General features: G+C 47.8%; 6 protein-coding genes across 9 annotated transcripts; 4 read left to right on the top strand and 2 right to left on the bottom strand.

Annotated features, from left to right (window-relative positions):
- The first annotated feature begins 46 nt into the window (after nt 1-46).
- eef1b2 (eukaryotic translation elongation factor 1 beta 2) lies at nt 47-2,020 on the top strand. Its single transcript, XM_074664476.1, has 7 exons — nt 47-279; nt 743-865; nt 941-1,073; nt 1,152-1,218; nt 1,400-1,525; nt 1,751-1,818; nt 1,905-2,020. Exons 1-7 carry the CDS (start codon nt 62-64, stop codon nt 1,989-1,991), a joined length of 822 nt encoding a protein of 273 aa, XP_074520577.1. The 5' UTR covers nt 47-61; the 3' UTR covers nt 1,992-2,020.
- A 227-nt stretch (nt 2,021-2,247) lies between these two features.
- On the top strand, nt 2,248-7,970 carry zdbf2 (zinc finger, DBF-type containing 2). 2 transcript variants are annotated; one of them, XM_074664412.1, is made up of 12 exons: nt 2,248-2,344; nt 2,851-2,950; nt 3,032-3,066; nt 3,146-3,176; nt 3,266-3,362; nt 3,466-3,620; nt 3,705-4,377; nt 4,549-4,674; nt 4,752-5,086; nt 5,174-5,324; nt 5,399-6,259; nt 7,869-7,970. In XM_074664412.1, exons 3-11 carry the CDS (start codon nt 3,045-3,047, stop codon nt 6,251-6,253), a joined length of 2,445 nt encoding a protein of 814 aa, XP_074520513.1. In that variant the 5' UTR covers nt 2,248-2,344; nt 2,851-2,950; nt 3,032-3,044; the 3' UTR covers nt 6,254-6,259; nt 7,869-7,970. The 2 variants fall into 2 exon arrangements, with proteins under 2 accessions (XP_074520513.1, XP_074520512.1); XM_074664411.1 differs by lacking the exon at nt 7,869-7,970 and having other exon boundaries at nt 5,399-6,842.
- dytn (dystrotelin) lies at nt 6,857-10,862 on the bottom strand. Of its 2 annotated transcripts, XM_074664422.1 has the most exons (14): nt 10,274-10,862; nt 10,067-10,172; nt 9,921-9,995; nt 9,638-9,836; nt 9,471-9,556; nt 8,850-8,929; nt 8,707-8,778; nt 8,467-8,630; nt 8,283-8,394; nt 8,072-8,193; nt 7,852-7,990; nt 7,722-7,774; nt 7,511-7,652; nt 6,857-7,375 (listed from the first exon to the last, which is right to left on the bottom strand). In XM_074664422.1, exons 2-14 carry the CDS (start codon nt 10,083-10,085, stop codon nt 6,857-6,859), a joined length of 1,782 nt encoding a protein of 593 aa, XP_074520523.1. In that variant the 5' UTR covers nt 10,086-10,172; nt 10,274-10,862. The 2 variants fall into 2 exon arrangements, with proteins under 2 accessions (XP_074520523.1, XP_074520522.1); XM_074664421.1 differs by having other exon boundaries at nt 10,067-10,862.
- ftcd (formimidoyltransferase cyclodeaminase) lies at nt 8,163-23,048 on the top strand. Of its 2 annotated transcripts, none has more exons than XM_074664434.1 (19): nt 8,163-8,188; nt 8,459-8,570; nt 12,600-12,804; nt 12,884-13,034; nt 13,113-15,800; nt 19,773-19,907; nt 19,988-20,171; nt 20,250-20,378; nt 20,457-20,545; nt 20,673-20,852; nt 20,985-21,122; nt 21,205-21,336; nt 21,418-21,479; nt 21,570-21,696; nt 21,821-21,982; nt 22,051-22,094; nt 22,168-22,306; nt 22,396-22,491; nt 22,575-23,048. In XM_074664434.1, the coding sequence occupies exons 6-19, from the start codon at nt 19,854-19,856 to the stop codon at nt 22,656-22,658; spliced, it is 1,620 nt and encodes a 539-aa protein (XP_074520535.1). In that variant the 5' UTR covers nt 8,163-8,188; nt 8,459-8,570; nt 12,600-12,804; nt 12,884-13,034; nt 13,113-15,800; nt 19,773-19,853; the 3' UTR covers nt 22,659-23,048. The 2 variants fall into 2 exon arrangements, with proteins under 2 accessions (XP_074520535.1, XP_074520533.1); XM_074664432.1 differs by having other exon boundaries at nt 13,113-16,118; nt 22,575-23,047.
- Nucleotides 10,849-12,074, top strand: cd59a (CD59 molecule (CD59 blood group) a). Its single transcript, XM_074664494.1, has 5 exons — nt 10,849-10,927; nt 11,022-11,103; nt 11,348-11,449; nt 11,531-11,604; nt 11,689-12,074. The coding sequence occupies exons 2-5, from the start codon at nt 11,049-11,051 to the stop codon at nt 11,809-11,811; spliced, it is 354 nt and encodes a 117-aa protein (XP_074520595.1). The 5' UTR covers nt 10,849-10,927; nt 11,022-11,048; the 3' UTR covers nt 11,812-12,074.
- LOC141785706 (adhesion G-protein coupled receptor G7-like) lies at nt 12,596-15,894 on the bottom strand. The gene is made up of 14 exons (XM_074664144.1): nt 15,813-15,894; nt 15,623-15,732; nt 15,408-15,548; nt 15,237-15,325; nt 14,986-15,134; nt 14,621-14,731; nt 14,352-14,539; nt 14,120-14,272; nt 13,907-14,019; nt 13,480-13,802; nt 13,320-13,401; nt 13,086-13,244; nt 12,862-13,018; nt 12,596-12,790 (listed from the first exon to the last, which is right to left on the bottom strand). Exons 1-14 carry the CDS (start codon nt 15,892-15,894, stop codon nt 12,596-12,598), a joined length of 2,052 nt encoding a protein of 683 aa, XP_074520245.1.
- Nucleotides 23,049-23,192: the final 144 nt, after the last annotated feature.

Below are 23,192 nucleotides of genomic sequence, written 5' to 3'. Positions count from 1 at the left end.
GTCTTCTCTGCTTGTTTTGAGGCATTATGGGAAATGTAGGACAGGCTCCCACTCCTCCAGAATGGCGGAGGAAGAGGAGGAGCTGTGTCCGGGGAGGAGGGCCTATTCCCGGTATAAATCTATCTGTTCCCGCCCCCTCTGCCTTCTTCCTCGCTCCTCCGGCCTGTCGTCTTTCCTTCCGCCGGTTCTCATCGCCATTATGGGCTTCGGTGACCTGAAATCCAACTCTGGACTCACAGTCCTGAATGATTATCTGTCAGAGAGAAGCTACATTGAAGGGTAAGTCCGATAATAATAGAATAAATTAGTAATTAACGGAATTAAACTGTAAATACAAATTCGCGGCCTACGGACCGGGCTCTGTGCTGTGCTAACTGTGGCTAACTGCTAGCCGACTGTAGTTTAGAGGTAAAAATGAGCTTTTAAGCTATTAAAAAGGTAGTGATTATGCAAAAGAAAGTCTGACAGGGTATCAACAGACACCTGACAGCTTCAGGTGTAATTAGCTGTTATTGTTTTGCTGTATTTTGTAAGTTCCTCTGAAAAAGTCGTGCAGAAAGTCACATGGTGCTAACATGCTAAGTCTCCATGTGGCTAATTAAAGTCCTGAGTTTCCATTTGTTGAATTCTTTGCTGCAGATTAAACTCTTTTAACAGAAGCAGCTCAGAAATAACTTTTTTAAATGTGAATATTTATTAAAAGTGGGAGTGGTGATGATTTACAGGTGTTTTCTGCCCTCAGGTACGTCCCCTCTCAGGCTGATGTGGCAGTCTTTGAAGCAATCCCATCCCCGCCTCCAACTGAGCTGTGTCACGCCCTCCGCTGGTACAACCACATCAAGTCATACCAGAGCCAGAAGAGCAGGTGAGACCGCGGACAGTACCAGGATTCCTGCACACAGGTGTGTGACACCAGTGATGTAAGCTCCGCCTTTGTCAGCCTTCCAGGTGTGAAGAAGCCTCTGGGACAGTACGGTCCTGCAGGTGTCGCAGACTCAACCTCCAAACCTGCTCCTGCATCAAAGGATGATGACGATGATGATGACATGGACCTGTTTGGCTCTGATGAAGAGGTAAGGTCAAAGTGATGTCATCACCCTGTGTAACCGGTGTTAGCTTGTGTTCATCTAACCCTGATTCTCGCCTGGCAGGAAGACACAGAGGCTGCCCGGCTGAAGGAGGAACGCCTGGCGGAGTACGCTGCACGCAAAGCAAAAAGTACGTCTGACCACACACGCTCTTTCTGATTGGCCGACTCTTCATGATGATCAACTTATCACCATCTTTCGGCTGACTGCCTGATGGATACCCTTAGTTTATCTGACAGAGTGTCAGGCCTCAAATCATCCCTTCTGTTTACCTGTGGCATCCATAGTAACAAACTCCACCCTCTTTTCAGAGCCCGCCCTCATCGCCAAATCTTCGCTCCTATTGGACGTCAAGCCGTGGGACGACGAGACAGACATGGCGAAGCTGGAGGAATGTGTGCGCAGTATTCAGATGGACGGGCTGGTGTGGGGACAATGTATGAGCACACACACAGCTTACACACTAACCACACACACACACACACACAGTGTTACACAATCTACAGGTATTATGATGATCTCAATCACCATCTTTCGGCTGAACAAAGATGACACTCTATGACCTGAAACCTGCAGATTAAATCCTAAAATCAGATTTATTGATCCACGCTCCTGTTAGTCTGATTTATGGATTGGTGCTGATTGATTCTGTGTTTCTGCAGCCAAACTGGTCCCTGTCGGTTACGGCATCAAGAAGCTGCAGATAGGATGTGTGGTTGAAGACGACAAGGTGAGATGTTTGCCTTTGGCTTCTGAAAAAGTTTCCAATTAAACTTCTCTCATTAACCATGCTGTGTGTGACCTTTTTGTCTTAAGGTGGGCACAGACATCCTGGAGGAGCAAATCACAGCGTTTGAGGACTTTGTTCAGTCCATGGACGTTGCTGCTTTCAACAAGATCTGAAACTACAAAATAAAAGCACTTGAACAGAACCAGTTGTCTGTGTTTTATTCAAGCTTACAGATAATTTCCATATTTCACAGCATGTTCTTTTTTCTAATATGTCTGAATTCTGTCAGTATTTTATAAATAAAGTTTTAAAACTTAAAGAAATTAAGGTATGGAGTTAAAGGAACTACCTGCAGTACCGCCTTTAGCCTTTGGGAAGCAGCATCAGTCTACTGTGTGTTTCCCACCCTGCTGGAATTCTTCCGTAGAAGAAGAATCAAACCGGAAAGTAAACGACACGGTGGAGCAGCGCGCGGCGGAAGAGGTCTCAAACCTGAGAAAGTAAATAACAACATGAACAGCTGCAGGTAAACAAACAAAATGAGGAGCATTAATTTAATCAGCGTGTCTTTATCTGAACGCTCAGTCAGCTGTGGTTAGGACGGCTGAACAGAATGCTAACAGCTAGCCTGCTGCTAACGCTCTTTACGGCTGTGACGGAGGTTAAACGTCAGCAGGAGCGTCGTTACGCAAATCACCACGGTTAAAGGGAGTCAGGTTCGACCCGAAGTTAACCCGGGTTCATGTACCGGGTTTAAACCGGGTCATACAGCGAAGTAGCTGCTAGCTTAGCAGAGCCAGCCAATTAGAGCACCGCATTGAACGAGAACCAATCACAGGGTGATCAAAGCTACGCTCTGATTGGTTGATGCCCAAAGCAAGTTGTGTGTATAAATAAAATAAAGTTACGAACATATTTTGTCCAAGTGTTTGTAATAAAATTAAACCATTAACATGTTCACATATCTTGTTACCATATTAAATTAAATCTGAGAGTTTGTTTTTATTCTGTGTACTCGGTTTTTATCATTAGGCTCATGGAGTCTCCACCAGACACCCTCATCTCACTACAAATGGTACCAGTATGGAGCACTATGAATGGACAGATAATGCACTGACTACACCTCTTCCAGGTAAAACAAAAGTTAGTCAGCAGGTGCACACAGGTGTTTTAATAAAATAAAAATATTAATGATAAATAAAATATGTTTCAGATCTTTGGGCAGGATGTCTCACTCCTCTGACAAAGGTAAACACTCCAACACAGCAATGTTATGCTTCCACTTTCTGTATACTTACTACTCTTTATGTGCTTGTGTGTGTGTAAGCTGACCAGAGGAAGGAGGAGTCTACAAACAGGTGATTGTTATATCTCTACACAAAACTCAAACCCTTAAGGAGTTATCAGTAACTCATTGGGAATAACATATTTATGTTGAAATAAACAGGATGTGTGCAGAGCCTCAGCCAGGTCCATCCAGGTGTCAACCAAGCAGACAGGGTTACTGTGGGTACTGCAGAGTCCTCTACAGTAACCTGGACCAGGTACAAAAAAACATGCCTGATCCTGAAACACCATTATGTGACAGAGCTAGAAATAACATCAGGTTGACATCATCCCTCTTTTTCTTCTTCTTCTTCCTCCCAGCACCTGTCGAGCCTCAGACACCTGGATTCTGTCCAGTCTTCCTCCCGAGGATCCAGCACTGCCTCCTCTGCCAGCAGCAAAACAAAGCTGACCCTGCTGGAGCGCTTCCTGCAGGACGTCCTAAAGCATCACCCACACCACTACAAAGACACCAGGTAATTTATACATCTGGTTACAGGTGGTTACCTGGTTACCCGTCCTGTGTGTTTGATTTCCTGTCATGTTTGTGTTTCCACCAGGCCGTCTCACGCTGACCTCCCTGCAGTATCCTCTCCTCTGTGTCCGAGGGAAGAGCTCGATGAACTCTGTGTCTCTGATAAGGACACCCAGTCACTGGGAACAAGAGAGCACCTGCCCAGCTCTGACAACGCCTCGTATCAACCGGCCAATCAGCAGGATGACGGCTCCTCTCGCAGCCAATCAAAAGAGGGAGTCCCAGGAGGAGCAGGTGAAGAGAGAAAACCTGCATTAGTTACAGAGCAGAAACAAGAAGAGGCTACAGGAAACACTCTCTCAACAGGTGCACAGCCCACACCCATATTCACTCAGGCCACGCCCCCTCTGCACAGGAAGGCCCACAGAAAAACTGATCGGAGGAAGAGAAGCAACTCCTCATCTTCCTCACCCCCTCACAGAGTTTCAAGCCCTGGCCCCTTTCCCCCTTTAGAGTTAAGACCCTCTGTCTGCCTTGACCCCATGCCCCCTTCAAGGCCAAAGCCTACTGGTCCTGGACCCCCCTCAAAGCTGAAGCCTACGGGACCTGGACCCCCCTCAAGGCTGAAGCCCACAGGACCTGGACCCCCCTCAGAGCTCCAGCCCTGGCTGAGCTGGCAGAAGACGAGGAGAGAGACATTCAAAGAGGAAGCGTTCTCGTCAGAACGCCACGACCCCGTGGACCAAACCATCGAAGAGGTTCGTCTGATCAGAGAAGAAAATAACCTGTCATCTCCAGATAATGTCTGTAGAAATGATCTTATCCTCTAGTTTTATCTGTCTGTTAATAGCCACACCTGTACAGGTGATCATCTCTGTTAAAGTTGTTTCCTCGAGGAGTTTGAATAACTCCTCCTCTCTTTGAAACAGGTGATCCAGATGTGTTGTTATGGTGTCAGTTCCGCTCCCGGCCAGCAGGAGGAAACAGAGAGCTTTCATCTCAGCATCCCTGTCTCCACGGAAACATCAAGTGACGACTGGGACTCACCTGTGCAGGTAAAAGTTAATGGACGACGAAAGTTTTGATTGATTTTTTCTCACTGTTATTAAAGGTAGAAAACTTCTCTTTACAGCCCTCACACACACCTGTCCAGGTGAGCCAGACCCAGAGGAGGGACCTGACCCACCTCATGGACTGTCAGGTTGAACTTGAGGACCAGGTGTATTCGTACCAGCTTGACTTTGCCCTCCACAGTGAGCAAGCAGAGGGCAGGACCAAGCAGGACCAGGGCTTCTGGACTCTGCCGATAGATGAGATCCTGCCAGCCCCCCAACATATCCCAGAATCCTTCAGGGGGAAGACCTGGGCACAGGTGGAGCAGGAGGACGAGCAGAGAGTGGAGAAGCTGGTCCGCCAGTTCAGAGGAGAGAAATTCCTGTGCTACTTTGACAGCGAGTCTCTGGCCAGGTAAGGTAGAGTACAGGTGTTAACACTGTTCTCCGTCCTCCAATGGCTGAACCTCTGTCCACCTGCTGATGATGTCATCACTGACAGGTATGGGAGGAGGAGAAGGAAGAAAGCTCTTGAAATTAAAGAGGCGGGGCCACACACCGACTTCCTGCCTTTATTGGAGCATGTGCAGGAAGACTCAGCACACGTCAGGAGGAGGAAGAGGCGGGGCTTCAGGGTGGCCTCCAGGTGTCAGGTGAGAACAGAGGAGCTTTGATGACCGCATAAGAAATTAAAAGAAGCCTCCATAAACTGTTTCTGTTCTTTCAGGTGGTCAAAGTGAGTCATGGCACTCAGACGATCCGATTGGTTGTCCCAGCCGTCTGTCAGCCAGCCTCAGAGGCCCCGCCCACAGCTTTACGTGCATCCAATGAGGATGCAGCAGAGAGGACTCCAAAGGCACAGACATGGCGCAGCTTACCTACGTCTTACTCCAGCATCATCACGCCGCTGCAGCCTCGCACCTCTGTGGTCTACCTGTTGTCATGTCCCCCTGGCCCCGCCCCCACAGACACGCCAGCTGACTCCGCCACCAAACGCTGCAGAAGGAAGAGACGCCCGCTGGGCTCACAGAGGGCAAAGGTCAAATACAAACGCTTCCCTGTCAGGTTCTATGAACCCACCAGTAACAGAATTTTAAAGAACCCTCCGAAAGGCGTGCTATGGCCCCGAGGCTCCGCCCCCTCCAGCCTGCCACCACCCTGTGTTCGTCAGCTGTTCAGGAGTCTGAGTCCAGACCTGAACTCAGACAGACCTCCAGAGGAAGGGGATGCAGGATCCTCCAGGGTCAAAGGTCAGAGGCCATCTGATATCAGCCACACACACATGTCCCTTCTGAGCGTGCTCAGTAAGGGCCCAGCACAGCCTGATAAACAAGACTCAGTAAGGGGGCGGGGCAGGACGTCCCTAGCCCCCCTCTCTCCAACGCACAGCAGGTCCGAGCGGGGAAGGGGGGGCAGGAGGAACCGGACACGCCCCCAGACTTTAAAAAGAAGAACCAGAGCCCAGGCTCCGCCCCCTCACCCCCGCAGGGAGGGCCTGCGACGGACTGGACCCATCCAGCCCCCACCAAGCCAGCAGGGACGGGGCCGCAGGGGGCGGGGTCTGGAGAGGACGAGGAGGTAGCAGAAGGTAACCTGTTAAGGCAGACGAAACCTGTTCCAAGTAGCAGATTACCTGTTCAGGTAGAGAGTTACCTGTGCAGGTGAAAGCCTCTGTTATAAACTAAAATATCAAACTGTGCCGTGTTGAGACACAGGGGTCAGGACTCTACCTGACCAGGTAATGTGATCGACTTTAATAAAATAAATAATGATGATTCAGTTTATAATGGAGGCTGCTGGATGACCTCTGACCTCTCGACAACATTCAACAAATATCTAACCATGGTCACGGTAGTTTTAAACCGTTTTATTTAATAAAACAGGAAGATTTCGCTTTTTTTGTACAAACAAAACAAAAATTATTTCATTTTTATGGAAAAGGCTCATTTTTAAAAATCCCAACATTTGGTTTGTTTTGAAAGAAGAAAAGTTTCTACCGGCGTCATCGTGTGCGCTCCACCCTCGGTTTCGACCTCATTGTTTTAAAGTTGCTGTGTCACACCTGTCTGTCAGCCAGGTGAGAGGCCTCTGGTGCTGTCATTGATTCTGATTGTTCTTGTTGACGTTTTTATACCGTTATTATAATACCAATAAAACTTTTATAACCGGAACACGTGTCACCGGCTCAGTGTCCGTCACTGTTTCTCCTCACGCCGTCCACCAGGTGTTGAATCGACCCTCCCACCTGGACGGCGGCCTCCAGAAGCGCTTGAGTCTCACCTGTGTGAGGCTCTCCGAAACGGTCTGTGTGCATCGCGGTCCTCAGACTCTCCACTGTTTCCTGCAGCAGCTCCTCTGCACTACATGACCCACAATCCTCTTCTCCACAGAGACAGGTGTCAACATCCTGTGGCTCCGCCTCCTCAACATCTGCTATCCCAAGTTTTTCCATTTGAGGAGTGAGAGACAGATTATCTTCTGGCTCTGCCTCTTCACAGGGGATGTCATGTGATGGTAGTGTTTCCTGATGCATCGTGGGAGATGGAGTTGGTTGTTCATCTTCCCACCTTTCCGCCTCTTCTTCAAAAAACATCTCCTCCTCGATTTCTTCCTCCTCGTCTTCTTCTGTGTTGATGCTCTGTGGCGTGTTGGCGCTCTGTGGCGTGTAGTTAGCGTGTTGTTGAGTCTCCATCTTATTCAGAGCCTAATGAAGAACATATGAAGTATCATTTTTTTAAGAATATAGCATGAACTTCATTTCCCATGATGCTTTTAACCTACAAGCAGCCAATCACAGAGCTTAAACTTGAATAAAGTCAAAGCTCAGGTGTGCGTCTACCTGTGTGAGCATGCCCTGCAGGTAAAGGTTCTGTTCTTTCAGTCTCTCCATGATCCCCTCCATGTCAGCACACCTGTCCTCCAGGATGCTGTGATCTGATTGGATGGTGAGCCTCCAGGCCTGCAGCTGTTGCTCCAACAACCTGAGGAAGAAGATGATGATGATGATGATGATGTGTTTGAAGGTGTGCTCTGATTGGTTGAATTCTCACCATTTGTCCCTCTGCAGGTTTCGGACTTCACTCAGCAGAGCTGACGCCTCCTCCTGGTCGAGGATAATAATGAAAATTATTCAATCGTGTGAAAGCTTTGTGTTTATTTCCAGTGAGGTCATCAGATCACCTGTTGAGTCTCTTTAGGTGTGTTCGAGCACGAAGGAAGCTGCTCTGAGGCATCATTGGAAGAATCTACGCTCTGGGATGAACTCTGATTGGCGGTTGAGGTCACCACTTGTGTCGAGGCATCAGAAGGGGGCGGGTCCCTGAGGACAAACAGTGTCATGATTGGTTTAAATTCCACTCCAGGTGTTCCAGCTAACCGTTAGTCGTGGGTTTTGACCCACCTGTTCAGAGTGTCCCACGTCAGAGCCCTGGGACTGTCTGAACCACGGCGGGTGGATCTACGTGGCAACAGAGCACGGCGAGCGTTGTTAACCAGAGAGGACCAAGACTCCTTCCAGGTGGGCTGAATAAAGAATGATTAAAAAACACACCTGAGAGGTCAGCACGTGTTAGGTTAGGGTTAGTTACCTGTGGTGATACCTGTGGTGTTACCTGTGTGCAGAACTCGAGCACTGGATGATGAGTTTTGTGTTTCTTTGTGTGACGGTTGGTCAGGAAACAGGTCTGACACACATGGACGTTGACACACTTCATACAACGATACCTGAACACACACACACACACACTTATTAGTGATCCACCTGCTCAAACCTGCTCTCTTCCTGCAGATGCTCACCTGAGGCCGGTGATGGGGATGGTCTTACAGGTGTGGCAGCGGACAGCGTGGCTGACTTTCTGACTGACACACAGCCGATACAGAGTGGGCAACCATAGCAACAGGTAAGGCTCACTCTGCAGCCATGACAACACATGTGCCTTACCTGCAGCAGGAGTTAACACCTGTAAAACACACACACTCACACAGTCAGTGTGTCTCCATAACAAACACCAATCACATGCAGCGAGTGTTTCTCACCCCGTTAAAACACGACTTCACCGCTGCCTCCACGCCGCCGAAAACTCCCTCTTCCTGCACAGCTGCAAGGACCTGAACACACACACTTTACAGATAACAGGGGGAGAGGTGCATGATGGGAAAGGTAGAACATCTGGGCTTACCTGGCCGAGGTCTTGCAGTAAACACCTGAGTCCAGAGCGGTTGACTGATCCTGAACCGTCCTCTGCTGCCTTCACTAGCTCTGCAAGAAAATGACACTTATATATTTGTGCGTAAACATATACATGGAAAATATATTTATTTCTTTATTCATTAACTTTCATTATTATTATTTTATTTTTTTATTATTATTATTATTATTTTATTATTTTATTTTATTTTTTAATTTCTTTCTTTAATTTTTTTTTTTTTTTAGTTCCAGACTATCCTATTTGTTTGTTGTTGTTTATGTTGTTCTCTCTGTAATAACACACAAAATAAAATAAAAAAGACTTTGATAAAAAAAAATTAATAACTTTATTTTGTTTTATTATTATGATTATTATTATTAATAATAATCATAATAATAATTTATTTTTTTATTTCTTTCTTTAATTAATGAAAGTAAAGTAATTAATCTATGTTATTACAGAGAAAACAACATAAACAACAACAAACAAATACGACAGTCGGGGACTAAAAAAAAACACAAAATAAAATAAAAAAGGCTTTGATCGAAAAAAAGAAAACGACAATCTCAAACGAACGCAGACAGAGACGGACAGGTGTACAGGTGTGCTTACCTCTGTATTTGTTGATCAGTGTGTCGTTGCTAAGCGCTGTGAGAGCAGTTTGAACAGAGGCAGCACAAACAGAACCCACCTGACCCCTGAAACACACACACACACACCTGTTAGCACACACACGTGTTGTAAAAAGCGAACAGTGTGTATTCGATGATGTGACACACTCTGAGCGTTCGTAGAGATGAAACATCAGGCGACACGTCTCCTCTGAAGACGCCAACGTCACATGACCTTCCACTTCCTGTGACCCCAAGTGGAACATGGTGTTGAGAACATTTGTAACTTCCTGTCTGTTGAGCTCCTGGTTACCGCTGGCGACGGACTGGAAGGCAGCTGTGACGTGCTCGATGGAGACGTTGTCCACTGAAAACACACACAGATCAGCTGATCCTGTGTAATATTAATGATGTCATCATAAACACGGTGGTGTGTATGAGAGGAACTCACAGCCGCAGAGTTTCTGCAGAGACAGGAGCTTCATTGATGCTCTGTAGACGCTCGGGCGGATCTCGTTTAGCGCCTCTGAAACAGCATCAGGTTATTTAACAGAAAGAAGGATGAAGAGATGGATGATGGGTAGAAAGAGAGCTTACCCAGGCTTTCCAGGTTCATGTTGAGTCTCAGGTGATCTGTTAACCTTAAACTTAAACAACCCTGGTTCGTAAACCCACGTCTGGTGCAGGTGAAGACCTGATGGGACTGCAGTCGGTGAGACTTGTGAGTGTTGTGTGTAGAAACAGGTGAAGCTGCTGAATTATGCATAAAGGCCTGAGCTGCGTCTCATTTGTCAGGCTGCTCACCTGCTGTCTGAGGACCAATCAGCACGCAGCGTTACCTGCTTGTTTGTGTGTGTGTGTGTGTTTGTGTGTGTTTGTGTCTTGAGATGACCTCGTAGCGTGGTTCCAGTGAGTGATTGAAGTGATTGTTGGCGACGATGGTCTGATGAGGCTGTTTGAATGTGTCTGTTGTCCTATGAGTGTGTGTGAGTGTGTGTGTGTGATGGTGTTCTTTGTTTGTCTCACACTGAAGCTGATTGTGCGTCTGTGTCCTCTCTTTGTGCCTGGGTTGCTTAAGGACACACACACACACAAAGCTTGTCGTCCCACTTGTCTCATGACCGTCTTTGTCCTCAATTCGAGGTTAGAGCAGCTAGCGTTAGCGTTAGCAACAGATGCTTTAAAGTCACTTAAGTTGAAGTTAAGACACTTAAGAACCACATTTCCCAGAATCCACCTGTCAAATGATCAAAAACTGCGCTCAGATGCTAAAATTAAAGATTCAACCGAGAAACGAAAACAAAAACAAAAGTCTCTGTGTGGACAGGCTCCTCCCCCTGGTGGGCGGGGCCTCTGAGCTCAGGCAGCTGTCAGTCCTGGTCAGAGTCCACTTGCTCCCATATCCTGAACACCTCCAGTGACCCGTGAGCGGCAGCTACACAACTACAACTTCACAAGGTGAGTACACACAGTACTACACACAATACACACACTACACTTCACACAGCTTTTAATGTGTGTTAAAGCTGTGTTTTGTCTCCACCCGGTTCAGAGACTCTGTGGCTCACCTGTGGAGAAAATGAAGCGCTCCCTGCTGGTCTGCCTCCTGCTGGGCTCGGCACTCATCGGTCTGGGTGAGTTTGGATCATATTTTTGCTTCTGATGTTAAAATTATTTGGATGAAGCAGAAAAAAGCAGGATTTGAGAGGCTCTGGCGAGTGTTTGTTTTCCATCTGTCAGCTGAAGAGGAAGTGGGTTTTAATTGTTCGTTAGGTTTGGTATGTTAACTCAATAAAAAGGAGGAGTGTGTGCATGTGTGTGTGTGTGTGTGTAAGAGCTATGAAAGCCAGACTCTGACTCATGCACTGTGTGTTTCAGGATCCGCCATCCGCTGCTACAGCTGTAAGGACTACACCGCCAGCTGCACCAAACAGCGAGACTGTAGCTATGACGACGCCTGCCTCACACTCTATGAAAGAGGTACACCTGTTCACCTGTTCACCTGTGTGACCATCCTGATGTGAAGCAGTGAACTCAGGTGTTGTTGTTGTTGTTCTGCAGGTGGAATGACTTATCGTCAGTGTCTGAAGTACTCTGACTGCGAGTACGGCCGACTGGGACAGATGTTCCCTCAGGTAACCTCCACTCATCACACTTGTTTCACCCTATTTTTGTAATATTCCTTTAATATTAAAACCATCTTTTTTGATTGTTTCCAGGTTTCCAGTTTCACCTTCAAGTGCTGCAACTCCGACCTGTGTAACTCCGCCCCCTCCTCCGCAGCCAGCTCTGTGATTGGTCTGCTCGCCTCTGTGGCGGTCATGTGGTGGTGCATTCACTGAACAACGATGCATTCACTGAACAACGGTGCTTTCATGTTCACACTGATAAATAAAACAGCTGACTGGTTAAAAACATGATCAATTTTGAAAAACATAAACAATAACAACAACTTCCTGTCACACCTGACTAACGCCAAACACGAGGATATTTACAGTTACTGTTGGATTATTGTACGGATGATGGATGATGGATTAATTTATTGATTGTTTGTTCGCTCATGTCTGTTTCTTTAAACAATAAAGGTCACATAAAGGTGGAAACTATTGAGATGCTCATTATTTACTGCACTTATAAAATCAGGTGACTCACAGCTTTGTGGTATGGCAACAGTGGAGGAGTCTTCACAAGTGCCAAGTAATGACATATAAGTTTATGAGAGAGGAGATCTGTTCCTTATAAAAAGTTAATTTTTATTCATGACCATAAAAAATGTAATAAAATAAACCTTTAAGACAAAAATCAAAATAAACTGAAACATGAAACTTTTTGTAAACACTGAAACTTTTCAGAAGAAGTCAAATGATCGGGTGAAACATCACAGGATATTTTCAGTTCAAACAAAAACACGATATAAAATCAAAAAGCTACATGTGCTAAATGCTACAACACCCATCTCTGCTCTCTTTAATCTCTGCTGCCACCTGCTGGGCTGGTGAGGGACTGCATCTAGAGCAGCCTGCCCATCCTCTGTCACCTGATCTCTTTATGGCTCAGCTTTGATCTTTAAAGATGCGTCTCCTGTGAGCAGCCAGTCTTTAAGTCTACTTCCTGTTTCTGGACCCTCTAGGGCTGATCCGGGTTTTCAGGGCACCACATGTCCCTGTAGGACTCAGAGATGGACTCTGTGATCCTGCTGGCGACCCTGGTCAGGCTGTACTTGGTGAACTGGAGTTCGTACTGGATTCGCTGCACGGGGCGAGAAACCTGCTTCCTGAAACTCTTCTTCCTCGCGGTGAAGAGGATGAAGATCTGCAGACCCTGGAAGAGGACAGGTGAGAGCGTCAGTCTCAGGTGTGTGTAGCTTGTGAAGTGAGGTGGAGCTGACTCACCTGTGTGCTCGTGCTGATGCAGAAGACGATGCTGAACACCAGGTGCATGTGTCCTGAGGTGATGAGGACCAGGTACCCCAGAGTCCAGGACAGACCGAGCATGATGGCGACGGACAGGCTGACCAGGACTTTGGTGCTCGGGGACATGGACCTGGTGCTGCAGACAGACACAGGTGAGAACTCTGCAGGTAACCTCTCTTCATTCAGTCTGAGGATTTGATTACCTCTTGATTTGGGGTTCACTCTTGCAGGTTGTCATTGAGACCAGGACCATCAGGACCAGATTGTAGACCAGGATCAGACTCGCAGGGATCAGGAAACCCCAGAACATCGGCCGCCCAAAGTGAAACTGTTTGTTTTTATCCAGAGCGGCGAGCCAGCAGCTGGACGAGAGAGAGAGCATCAGCTGTTACCTCAAACCAACCATGACCTCAACATGTGAGCAGGAAATTACCCACAATTCCTCCTGTCTGTATCTCAGAGGCTCCTCCACTCTGTACGTGGCGCCCAGAGAGACCGCCATGAAGACCACAGGGACCCCTGAGACGACAGAGAGAAAACACAAGGTCAAAGCTACTGATGTGTGCTCATTGGTCCTTCAGGGGTCAAAGGTCATACCCCATCCTACAGCCAGACTCCCCGTGGTCCAGTATGGAGGCAGGCTGCGCCGCATGCTGCGGACCAGCATCACCAGCTCCGTCCCGTACACGCCGTTCCACATGAAGGTCGCCAACAGGAAGTAGTGCAGCAAAGCCGTGACAGCCGTGCACGCTCCCACGTCTGGCTCTACGCGCTCGTCGGAGAGGAGGATGGCGTTGTTTTGGTCGTCCAGCTGGGTGTCGCTCGGTCTGCTTGAGTTCTGGACGCCGCTGAGGAAGGTGATGATGAAGGTGAGCAGGCTGACGCACACACAGAGAAGAGACACCTGTGACTTCCTGTTTCTCTGAGGCCCGCCTGGCGCTCTGAAGAAGCTGGGACAAAAAAAATGAGGTTTTATTTCACTGAGCTTCATCAGAGACAGAGAGGAGGTTTGTTTGGGTTTTACTTCTCTCTGAGGTGATAAAGTATCGTCACGACCAAACCCAGGAGAGACACAGAGAGCCCGATGATGGAGACGACGCCCAGCGCCTCAACGTACTTATAGTCCTCTCTGAACGACTGTAACACACACACACACACACACAGATCCTCTGTCAGGGTTTAAAACTCACACACTGTGTTTCTGACTCCCTCAGCTGATCTTAATCTGTGTTTTCACCCAGAGAGCAGCGAAGTTGGTGGTGTGGTTACAGAAACACTGGAGGACGCCGTTTGTAGCGTTTCCCTTCCAGCAGCCGCTCGTGCTCCAGTCGTTCACGTTGAAGTCCCAGAAGACGCAGGCGAAGCCGTACAGAGACACTCCCTCCTCCGTCTGGAACAGAGCGGACTTTGAGCTCCTCTGATCCACTTCCTGTCCTCTCCATCCAGACCAGGACTCAACAAACTCTTACCTTTGGTGTGAACCTCATCTCCACGTGCTGTGGGATCACGCTGCGCTCCTGATCACGGACAAACGCTGACAGGACCCTGACGGTGGCCCGCTGCCGCCTGTAGAGCCTCGACCTGAAGAAGCGGTCGTTCTGATAGAGGAGGAAGCCCAGAGAGGCGTTCGATGGCGTCTGGCGGCTGTTGACCACTTCTTCAGACACAGATGAAGACGTTTTTGTTAAAGTGACACCTGTGGGTGTGTGTGTGTGTGTGTGTGTGTGTTTCCACTCACCTGGAGGGAACTGAATGTAAACCATGGCGTCCACCACTCCGTTTTCCACCACTGGCGTTGACGTGTTGGTGTTCAGCTGAATTCTATCAGCGGCGAAACTTCCAGATAACCCTGAACGCACCAGGAGACTAAGCCGTCAGTAAACACATCATCACCATAGGCAGAGCGCACGCGTCTTTATGAATAATCAAATCATTAAACTATAAAATAATAAATTCTCCGAGCTGATGAAGCCAGTCTGAGGTGGACTTTAGATCCCTTTAACTGGATCACCTGAAGAAACCCAGACTCAAGGTGTGACGTAGATTCAGTCCTGACCCACTAACTCATGGACTCTGAGGAAACATGAATGTGCGGACTCGTACCTGACAGAGAGGTGAACTGGACTCCCCCTGTCCCTGCAGCAGAGACCTGTACGGACTGGACCACCAGGTTGGGCTGAACCACCTGAGACTGTGAGGTGTTGGAGCTGAGGCTGAGGTTCAGAGAGAGCTGGTCCAGAGTGTGTGTGAGGCTGAGCGCAGACACACACATGAAAACGTCATCACACAAACAGGAGGAACCACATGTGTGTGTGTGTGTGTGTGTGTGTGTGTGTGTGTGTGTGTGAACTCACTTGAGGGTGGACTGGTTCTCCTCCTCATCGTCCGGCGCTCCGGCTGACAGCAGCTGACTGACTGTTGCTACGGCAGCAACTCGGACGCTCTGCAACAGACAGGAGCACAGCACACCTGTCAGCAGGTAGCAGCGCTGCACAGTCTCCTCTGTGGTGTGTGTGTGTTAGTACCTCTGTGGCGTTTGGAGACAAAAGCAGCGTGTTGGCGATCTGAGCTGCTGTTGTGACGTTTTTAGCCGTCAGCGCTTCAGGTCTGGAGGTCAGGATCTGCGTGCTGGAGGCCAGGATCTCCAGATCAGCTGGGGTGGTGAGCTGAAAGAGGACAGACCATCAGATGATGTTTTCATCACGCTAACACACAGCGATGTTGTTCCTGTTGCTCTCACGTTCTGCTGAATGTCGCTGAGACTCTGGTCACACTGCAGCGCCCGCAGATCGAGGAACTCTGGGCGTCCGTTCAGTGAGGAGCATCTGACTGAGGCCTGGGGTTTACCAGCTGGGAGGGAGCAGAGGGTGTGAGCTCAGATATCCTGGTTTAAACTGGAGCACAGATGTCTGATACAGGTAGAAACTCACCTGCGCTGGTTCCCCTGGGACAGATTTCATCAGAATATGCAAATCGACCAACAGCTGTGCGCGGGAAGTTAAATCCATCCATCTCTCCTTCACAGAAATTCACTTTGGGATAAAAAAAAAAGGAATCATGATTGATTTAAAAAATTACCTCATGCTGTTGTGTCTTAATCTTTCCTCATCTCTCACCTACAGAGCAGTTCGCTCCCGTCCACTCGTCAGGACAGATACAGACACCGTCCTGAGGTCTGCCATCATTTTCACACACCAGAGGAGGAGCAGTAGGAGTTACTTCAGGAGGAGTCGTAGGTAAAGTAGTAGTTTCAAAAGGAGGAGTAGTAGGTACAGGAGTAGTTTCGTAAGAAGGAGTAGTAGATCCCAGAGTAGTTACAAGAGAAGGAGGAGTAGTAGGTACAGTAGTACTTGTATATGGAGGAGTAGTAGGTACAGTAGTACTTGTATAAGGAGGAGTAGTAGGTACAGTAGTAGTTTCGTAAGAAGGAGTAGTAGATCCCAGAGTAGTTACAAGAGAAGGAGGAGTAGTAGGTACAGGAGTAGTAACATAAGGAGGAGTAGGAGTTTCATAAGGAGGAGTAGTAGTGACATCAGGTGGAGTAGTAGTTATATTAGAAGGAGTGGTAGTTATAATAGGAGGAGTTGTAGTTATAATAGGAGGAGTAGTAGTTACATTAGGAGGAGGAGTAGTTTCATTAGGAGGAGTAGTAGTAACATTAGGAGGAGGAGTAGTTTCATTAGGAGGAGTAGTAGTTATATTAGGAGGAGTAGTAGTTATATAAGGAGGAGTTGTAGATATATTAGGAGGAGGAGTAGTTATATTAGGAGGAGGAGTAGTTATATTAGGAGGAGTGGTAGTTATATTAGGAGGAGTAGTAGTTACATTAGGAGGAGTAGTAGTTACATTAGGAGGAGTAGTAGTTACATTAGGAGGAGTTGTAGTTATAATAGGAGGAGTAGTAGTTTCATTAGGAGGAGTAGTAGTTATATTAGAAGGAGTAGTACTTATATTAGGAGGAGTTGTAGTTATAATAGGAGGAGTAGTAGTTTCATTAGGAGGAGTAGTAGTTACATTAGGAGGAGGAGTAGTTTCATTAGGAGGAGTAGTAGTTATATTAGGAGGAGTAGTAGTTACATTAGGAGGAGTAGTAGTTACATTAGGAGGAGTAGTAGTTATATAAGGAGGAGTTGTAGATATATTAGGAGGAGGAGTAGTTACATTAGGAGGAGTAGTAGTTACATTAGGAGGAGGAGTAGTTACATTAGGAGGAGTAGTAGTTATACTAGGAGGAGGAGTAGTTATATTAGGAGGAGGAGGAGTTACATTAGGAGGAGTAGTAGTTACATTAGGAGGTGTAGTAGTTTCACTAGGAGGAGTAGTAGTTACATGAAAAGGAGGAGTAGTTACATTAGGAGGAGGAATAGTTACATTAGGAGGAGTAGTAGTTTCACTAGGAGGAGTAGTAGTTACATTAGGAGGAGTAGTAGTTACTTCAGGAGGAGTAGTAGTTACATTAGGAGGAGTAGTAGTTACATTAGGAGGAGTAGTTATATTAGGAGGAGTTGTAGTTATAATAGGAGGAGTAGTAGTTATATTAGAAGGAGTAGTACTTATATTAGGAGGAGTAGTAGTTTCATTAGGAGGAGTAGTAGTTTCATTAGGAGGAGTAGTAGTTATATTAGGAGGAGTAGTAGTTATATAAGGAGGAGTTGTAGATATATTAGGAGGAGGAGTAGTTATATTAGGAGGAGGAGTAGTTATATTAGTAGGAGTTGTAGTTATATTAGAAGGAGTAGTACTTATATTAGGAGGATTTGTAGTTATAATAGGAGGAGTAGTAGTTTCATTAGGAGGAGTAGTAGTAACATTAGGAGGAGGAGTAGTTTCATTAGGAGGAGTAGTAGTTATATTAGGAGGAGTAGTAGTTATATAAGGAGGAGTTGTAGATATATTAGGAGGAGGAGGAGTTATATTAGGAGGAGGAGTAGTTATATTAGGAGGAGTGGTAGTTATAATAGGAGGAGTAGTAGTTTCATTAGGAGGAGTAGTAGTTACATTAGGAGGAGGAGTAGTTTCATTAGGAGGAGTAGTAGTTATATTAGGAGGAGTAGTAGTTACATTAGGAGGAGTAGTAGTTACATTAGGAGGAGTAGTAGTTATATAAGGAGGAGTTGTAGATATATTAGGAGGAGGAGTAGTTACATTAGGAGGAGTAGTAGTTACATTAGGAGGAGGAGTAGTTACATTAGGAGGAGTAGTAGTTATACTAGGAGGAGGAGTAGTTATATTAGGAGGAGGAGTAGTTACATTAGGAGGAGTAGTAGTTACATTAGGAGGTGTAGTAGTTTCACTAGGAGGAGTAGTAGTTACATGAAAAGGAGGAGTAGTTACATTAGGAGGAGGAGTAGTTACATTAGGAGGAGTAGTAGTTTCACTAGGAGGAGTAGTAGTTACATTAGGAGGAGGAGTAGGTACATTAGGAGGAGTAGTAGTTTCACTAGGAGGAGTAGTAGTTACATTAGGAGGAGTAGTAGTTACATTAGGAGGAGTAGTAGTTATATTACGAGTAGTAGTAGTTTCAAAAGGAGGAGTAGTAGTTACATTAGGAGGAGTAGTAGTTATATTACGAGTAGTAGTAGTTTCAAAAGGAGGAGTAGTAGTTACGTTAGGAGGAGTAGTAGTTACATTAGGAGGAGTAGTAGTTACATTAGGAGTAGTAGTAGTTATATTACGAGTAGTAGTAGTTTCAAAAGGAGGAGTAGTAGTTACAGGAGTAGTAACATTAGCAGGAGAAGTAGGTTCAAAAGTTGTTGTATTAGGGGGAGGAGTAGGTACAGGAGAAGTTACATTAGGAGTTGTTATATTAGGAGGAGTAATAGGAAAAGTAGTAATTTCATAAGGAGGAGTTGTAGGTCCAGTTGGAGTTGCTTCAGGAGAACTTGAAGGTCCAGCAGTAGTTACATCATTAGGAGGAGGAGGTCCAGTCGTGGGAGGGGGGATAGTGGGTGATCCAGGTCTACAACATAAAGCTGCCCGGACACACACACACACACACACACACACACACACACACACACATATCCGTGATCTACATCCTGTTAAAGTTTAAATCATGGTAACCATGGAGAAGCTGTGAACTCTGAGCAGAATCAGTTAAATATTCTCACCCAGAACGAGGACGAGCCTAAACCCAGACCCCATCTCCTCTGAAGCTGCTGGTCGGACTCTGAGGTCAGTGTGTGTGTGTGTGTCCTGCAGGAGAGCTGAGCTGAACTATGAGGAAGCAGGAAGTGTGTGTGTGTGAAATCATTCAGCAGAGTTAATACATCCAATAACATCATAAACACCATGGATGGCTCAAAGTCCTCAGCGGACCTGCTCCAGACTGTAAGACTTCTGCTGTCCCTGCTCGGTCTCTGTGGGTCAGTCTGAGCGGATTCTGGTCTCAGGTCCGTGTCAGGATCACTGTCATCCTGAAACACACCTGGTGCTAACGTCTTCATCTCTTTTTTATAGCTTTAATTCTGTGTTTAGGGACAGAAATGTTTATTTTTATTTATCAGAGTGATGTAAAGGAGGCGGAGCCACATACCTCCTCTCAGCCAATCAGCTGTGAGATATCAACTCTAGTGTTAGAGTTTGGCTCAGGCTGTTTGTCAGTCTGAGGGCCGAGGTCTCAGACCCTGAACTTTGACCCCAGATCTCCAAAATACAACTGAGCTCTCTGCGGGAATCAATACACACACTCACTCACACACACACACACACACACACACACTTACTGTGTGTGTGTGTGTTCATACAGGGTTCTGTAATGATTTTCAGGTGACCCACAAACAGACCTGCTGTTAATCATTCAACTCACACACTCTTCTTTTGAGCTCCTGTGCCCCTCTTTCTTCCTGTGTGTGTGTGTGTGTGTGTGTGTGTGTGTGTTATTCTTTCAGGGGGTTGTGTGTACGCAGAGGCAGTGGTGTGTGAGTTGGACCGTTCAGACTGCTCTCAGGCTGTCAGTGTGATCAGACGTCATGGCTCGGCTGGTGGAGTGTGTCCCAAACTTCTCTGAGGGGAGAAACAAACAGGTGTGTGTGTGTGTGTGTGTGTGTGTGTGTGTGTTCCTCAGACTTAAACTCAGGTGAGCCTGTCTGTGTCTGTGTCTCAGGTGATCGATGCGATCTCCGCAGCCATCTCCGGCACGGGGGGCTGCAGCCTGCTGGACGTCGACCCCGGCGCCTCCACCAACCGCACCGTCTACACCTTCGTGGGGTCTCCTGACGCCGTGGTGCAGGGGGCGCTGAACGCCGCCCGCTGCGCCTTCAGCCTCATCGACATGAGCAAACACTCAGGTGAGACTTCAGAAGGAGTCAGGATGTTACTCACTAGAGGACGCTGCTGACTTTAAGGTGTGTGTGTCACCTGTCCAGGTGAGCACCCTCGGACCGGAGCGCTGGACGTCTGTCCCTTCATCCCCGTCCAGAACGTCTCCATGGACGACTGCGTCCACTGCGCCAACGTGTTTGGACAGAAGCTCGCAGAGATGCTGCACGTGCCCGGTGAGTCCCCCTGAGGTTACAGTGAGGTCAGGTGAGCTCCAGGTGGCGCTTACACCTGTCCACTCCTCTCCTCCTTAGTGTACCTGTACGGAGAAGCAGCACGCAGAGACTCCAGGAGGAGCCTCCCCTCTGTGAGGGCCGGAGAGTACGAAGCTCTACCTGACAAGGTGAGACTCTGCCAGCCAATCAGAGTGCTCTTTTCCCTTCATACCTAAAAGGTGTGAGGCATGATGGGAAATGTAGGCGAGTTAAGTGTGATGGTCAATCTGATAATAATAGTTTTTCCTCCTCTAGCTGAAGCGTGCGGATTGGTCCCCTGACTTTGGCCCCGCCCTGTTTGTGCCATCGTGGGGCGCCACGGTGACCGGTGCTCGTAAGTTCCTGATCGCCTACAACGTGAACCTGATCAGCACCAAGGAGCAGGCGCACCGCATCGCTCTGAACATCCGCGAGCAGGGCCGAGGGAAGGAGCAGGTAGGGGTCTGATTCTGAAAAAAAACGATTAAATATCTGGATTGATTTTTTATGCTCTGTGTGTGTGTGTGTGTGTGTGTGTGTGTGTGTGTGTGTGTGTGTGTGTGTGTGTGTGTGTGTGTGTGTGTGTAGCCAGGGCGGCTGCAGAAGGTGCAGGCGATGGGCTGGTACGTGGACGAGGAAAACCTGGCTCAGGTGTCCACAAACATCCTGGACCATGAGCTGACCCCGCTGCTCCGCGTGTACCAGGAGGTCTGCAGGGACGCAGAGGTCAGAGGTCACACTCACTCACACGCACACACACAAAGATTGTTCAGCAACAGAAGTGTCATGTGTGTGTGTGTGTGTGTAGGAGCTGAAGCTGCCCGTCGTAGGCTCTCAGATCGTGGGTCTGATCCCTCTGAAGGCTCTGCTGGACGCCGCCGACGCCATCATCGCCAAAGAGCGACTGTTCATCGTGGAGGAGGAGCACAAAGTCCGGCTGGTAAAAGAGCGCGCTCAGTTTGAATCTCTTTACATACACACACACATTCAAACAGCTGACTTTGTGTGTGTGTGTTTGCAGGTCATCAGTAAACTGGGTCTGGACTCTCTCGGTCCGTTTAACCCGAAGGAAAGAATCGTCGAGTGAGTCTGAGGCGCCGATTTTTACACACCTGAAGTTTGACTGGTTTGTTGTTAGTAATCTGTGTGTGTGTGTGTGTGTTACCTGTACAGGTACATGGTAAAGTCTCAGGACGAGGGCCAGCTGGTGTCTCTGTCTCTGCAGCAGTTTGTTCACAGCGTCGGAGCGCGAACAGCGGCCCCTGGTGGAGGATCAGTGTCCGCCGCCATCGCAGCTCTGGTACGATCAAACCCGCTCTGTGTAACAGGAAGTTCGGAGGCTTTTCACAATAAAAGCAGGCTGTTTTGGTGTTGATCTGATCAGTTCTGGTCACACTGGTCATCCTGGTTTCCTCGTCCTGCAGGGGGCAGCACTGGGCGCCATGGTGGGTCAGATGACGTACGGGAAGAGGCAGTTTGAGAACCTGGACGGCGTGATGCGGCGACTGATTCCTCCTTTTCATGAGGCCATGAACGAGCTGCTGCAGATGGTCGACGCCGACTCCACCGCCTTCAACAGCTACATGGTGAGCAGGACGCCATGGCGAGCCGTGCAGGTGATATGTCATGTAAAGTCTTTTCGTTTTCTCCGCAGGCGGCGCTGAAAATGCCCAAAACCACGGCAGAGGAAATCCAGAGGTGAGTCCTCTGACCGTGCACGTGTTACTGATTCACCTGCAGTCTGTTTGACCTTTGACCTTTGTGTTCTGAGGCGTGAGGCTGCGATGCAGGCGGGGCTGCAGCGTGCGGTCGGCGTTCCTCTAGCGTTGGCAGAGCGTGTCAGCGTCTTGTGGCCGTCTCTGAAGGAAATGGTCGTTCACGGGAACATCGCCTGCCAGTCAGACGCTCAGGTGAGATATTAATGTGTTTATTTTTGATTTGACCACGCCCCCACACTCGTCACACTCAGGCCGCCTCTCATGCGTCTGTGTGTGGTCAGGTGGCGGCGAAAGCTCTGGAGACGGCGGTGTTTGGAGCGTACTACAACGTCACCATCAACCTCAAAGACATCACAGACGAGGAATTCAAGATGGCGGTGAGTTTGACTTCCTGCTGTCTTTTAATCAGCTGTTTATCATCATTATTCATGTGTGTGTGTGTGCATGTGTGTGTGTGTAGACGATGAAGAGAGCGGCGGCGTTGCTGCAGGAAGCGAAGGACAGCGCCACTGCCGTCCTCCACGCTGCTGATGAGAGGAAGTGAAGAACCTTCAGCTCTCACCTTGAAGTCAAGCTGCTCTGTGATTGGATGATTGCTGCAGCAAAGCACTCTGGGAGTTGTAGTAAATAATGAGAGTGGTGTTTGACTTTAAATAAAGGTTTAACTTGAATTAGTTATTTTGATGTTGTTTTTAAACTCTGAGCTCAGGGGCTCCACCTGTCCCACCTGGCCTCAGGTGTGTGCAGCAGGTAACTTCAACACTCTGCAGTACCTGCCCGGATCTTCTTCCTCTCAGCGCTGAAGATGGTCGAGTGGGGAGAGACGCCGCCTTTGGACCCGGAGATCAAGGGATCAAACCCAGCATCAGGTAGGAGATCTTCAGTCTGTGTTTGTCTGTCTGTGTGTGTGACCCCCTTGCGTTGCGTTGCGTTGCGTCGAATTTACGCCGTTTCGTCCTTGCGTTTGCGTTGCTCCGATAGGGTAGGCAGGAACATGTGGGTCAAACCTGTGACCTGATCAGTCACCTGGTGAGACATAACACACTTTTCAAATTTCTGTTACTTCATCTTTTTTTAC

Source organism: Halichoeres trimaculatus, unplaced genomic scaffold (assembly GCF_033239565.1).
Source record: "Halichoeres trimaculatus isolate MK-OKI-2021-1 unplaced genomic scaffold, fHalTri1.1 fHalTri1_scaffold_24, whole genome shotgun sequence".
Classification (NCBI taxonomy): Eukaryota; Metazoa; Chordata; class Actinopteri; order Labriformes; family Labridae; genus Halichoeres; species Halichoeres trimaculatus.
Note: the sequence above shows the minus strand (reverse complement) of the source record. Positions and strands in the feature narration are given on the sequence as shown.

Coding starts and splice junctions, on each gene's coding strand:
- dytn (XM_074664421.1), bottom strand. CDS start 10,235: ATGCATAATTCAGCAGCTTCACCTGTTTCTACACACAACACTCACAAG. Junction 8,930..9,470: donor ACTGATCAACAAATACAGAG/GTAAGCACACCT, acceptor ATTTTCTTGCAG/AGCTAGTGAAGGCAGCAGAG. Junction 8,779..8,849: donor TACTGCAAGACCTCGGCCAG/GTAAGCCCAGAT, acceptor GTGTGTGTTCAG/GTCCTTGCAGCTGTGCAGGA.
- cd59a (XM_074664494.1), top strand. CDS start 11,049: ATGAAGCGCTCCCTGCTGGTCTGCCTCCTGCTGGGCTCGGCACTCATC. Junction 11,450..11,530: donor CCTCACACTCTATGAAAGAG/GTACACCTGTTC, acceptor GTTGTTCTGCAG/GTGGAATGACTTATCGTCAG. Junction 11,605..11,688: donor TGGGACAGATGTTCCCTCAG/GTAACCTCCACT, acceptor GATTGTTTCCAG/GTTTCCAGTTTCACCTTCAA.
- LOC141785706 (XM_074664144.1), bottom strand. CDS start 15,894: ATGGATGGATTTAACTTCCCGCGCACAGCTGTTGGTCGATTTGCATAT. Junction 15,135..15,236: donor GAGAACCAGTCCACCCTCAA/GTGAGTTCACAC, acceptor GTCTGCGCTCAG/CCTCACACACACTCTGGACC. Junction 13,803..13,906: donor CTTTATCACCTCAGAGAGAA/GTAAAACCCAAA, acceptor CGGGCCTCAGAG/AAACAGGAAGTCACAGGTGT.
- zdbf2 (XM_074664412.1), top strand. CDS start 3,045: ATGTCTCACTCCTCTGACAAAG. Junction 3,621..3,704: donor CACCACTACAAAGACACCAG/GTAATTTATACA, acceptor TGTTTCCACCAG/GCCGTCTCACGCTGACCTCC. Junction 5,087..5,173: donor GACAGCGAGTCTCTGGCCAG/GTAAGGTAGAGT, acceptor CATCACTGACAG/GTATGGGAGGAGGAGAAGGA.
- eef1b2 (XM_074664476.1), top strand. CDS start 62: ATGGCGGAGGAAGAGGAGGAGCTGTGTCCGGGGAGGAGGGCCTATTCC. Junction 866..940: donor TACCAGAGCCAGAAGAGCAG/GTGAGACCGCGG, acceptor CGCCTTTGTCAG/CCTTCCAGGTGTGAAGAAGC. Junction 1,074..1,151: donor TGTTTGGCTCTGATGAAGAG/GTAAGGTCAAAG, acceptor CTCGCCTGGCAG/GAAGACACAGAGGCTGCCCG.
- ftcd (XM_074664434.1), top strand. CDS start 19,854: ATGGCTCGGCTGGTGGAGTGTGTCCCAAACTTCTCTGAGGGGAGAAAC. Junction 19,908..19,987: donor CTGAGGGGAGAAACAAACAG/GTGTGTGTGTGT, acceptor TCTGTGTCTCAG/GTGATCGATGCGATCTCCGC. Junction 22,307..22,395: donor CCTGCCAGTCAGACGCTCAG/GTGAGATATTAA, acceptor GTGTGTGGTCAG/GTGGCGGCGAAAGCTCTGGA.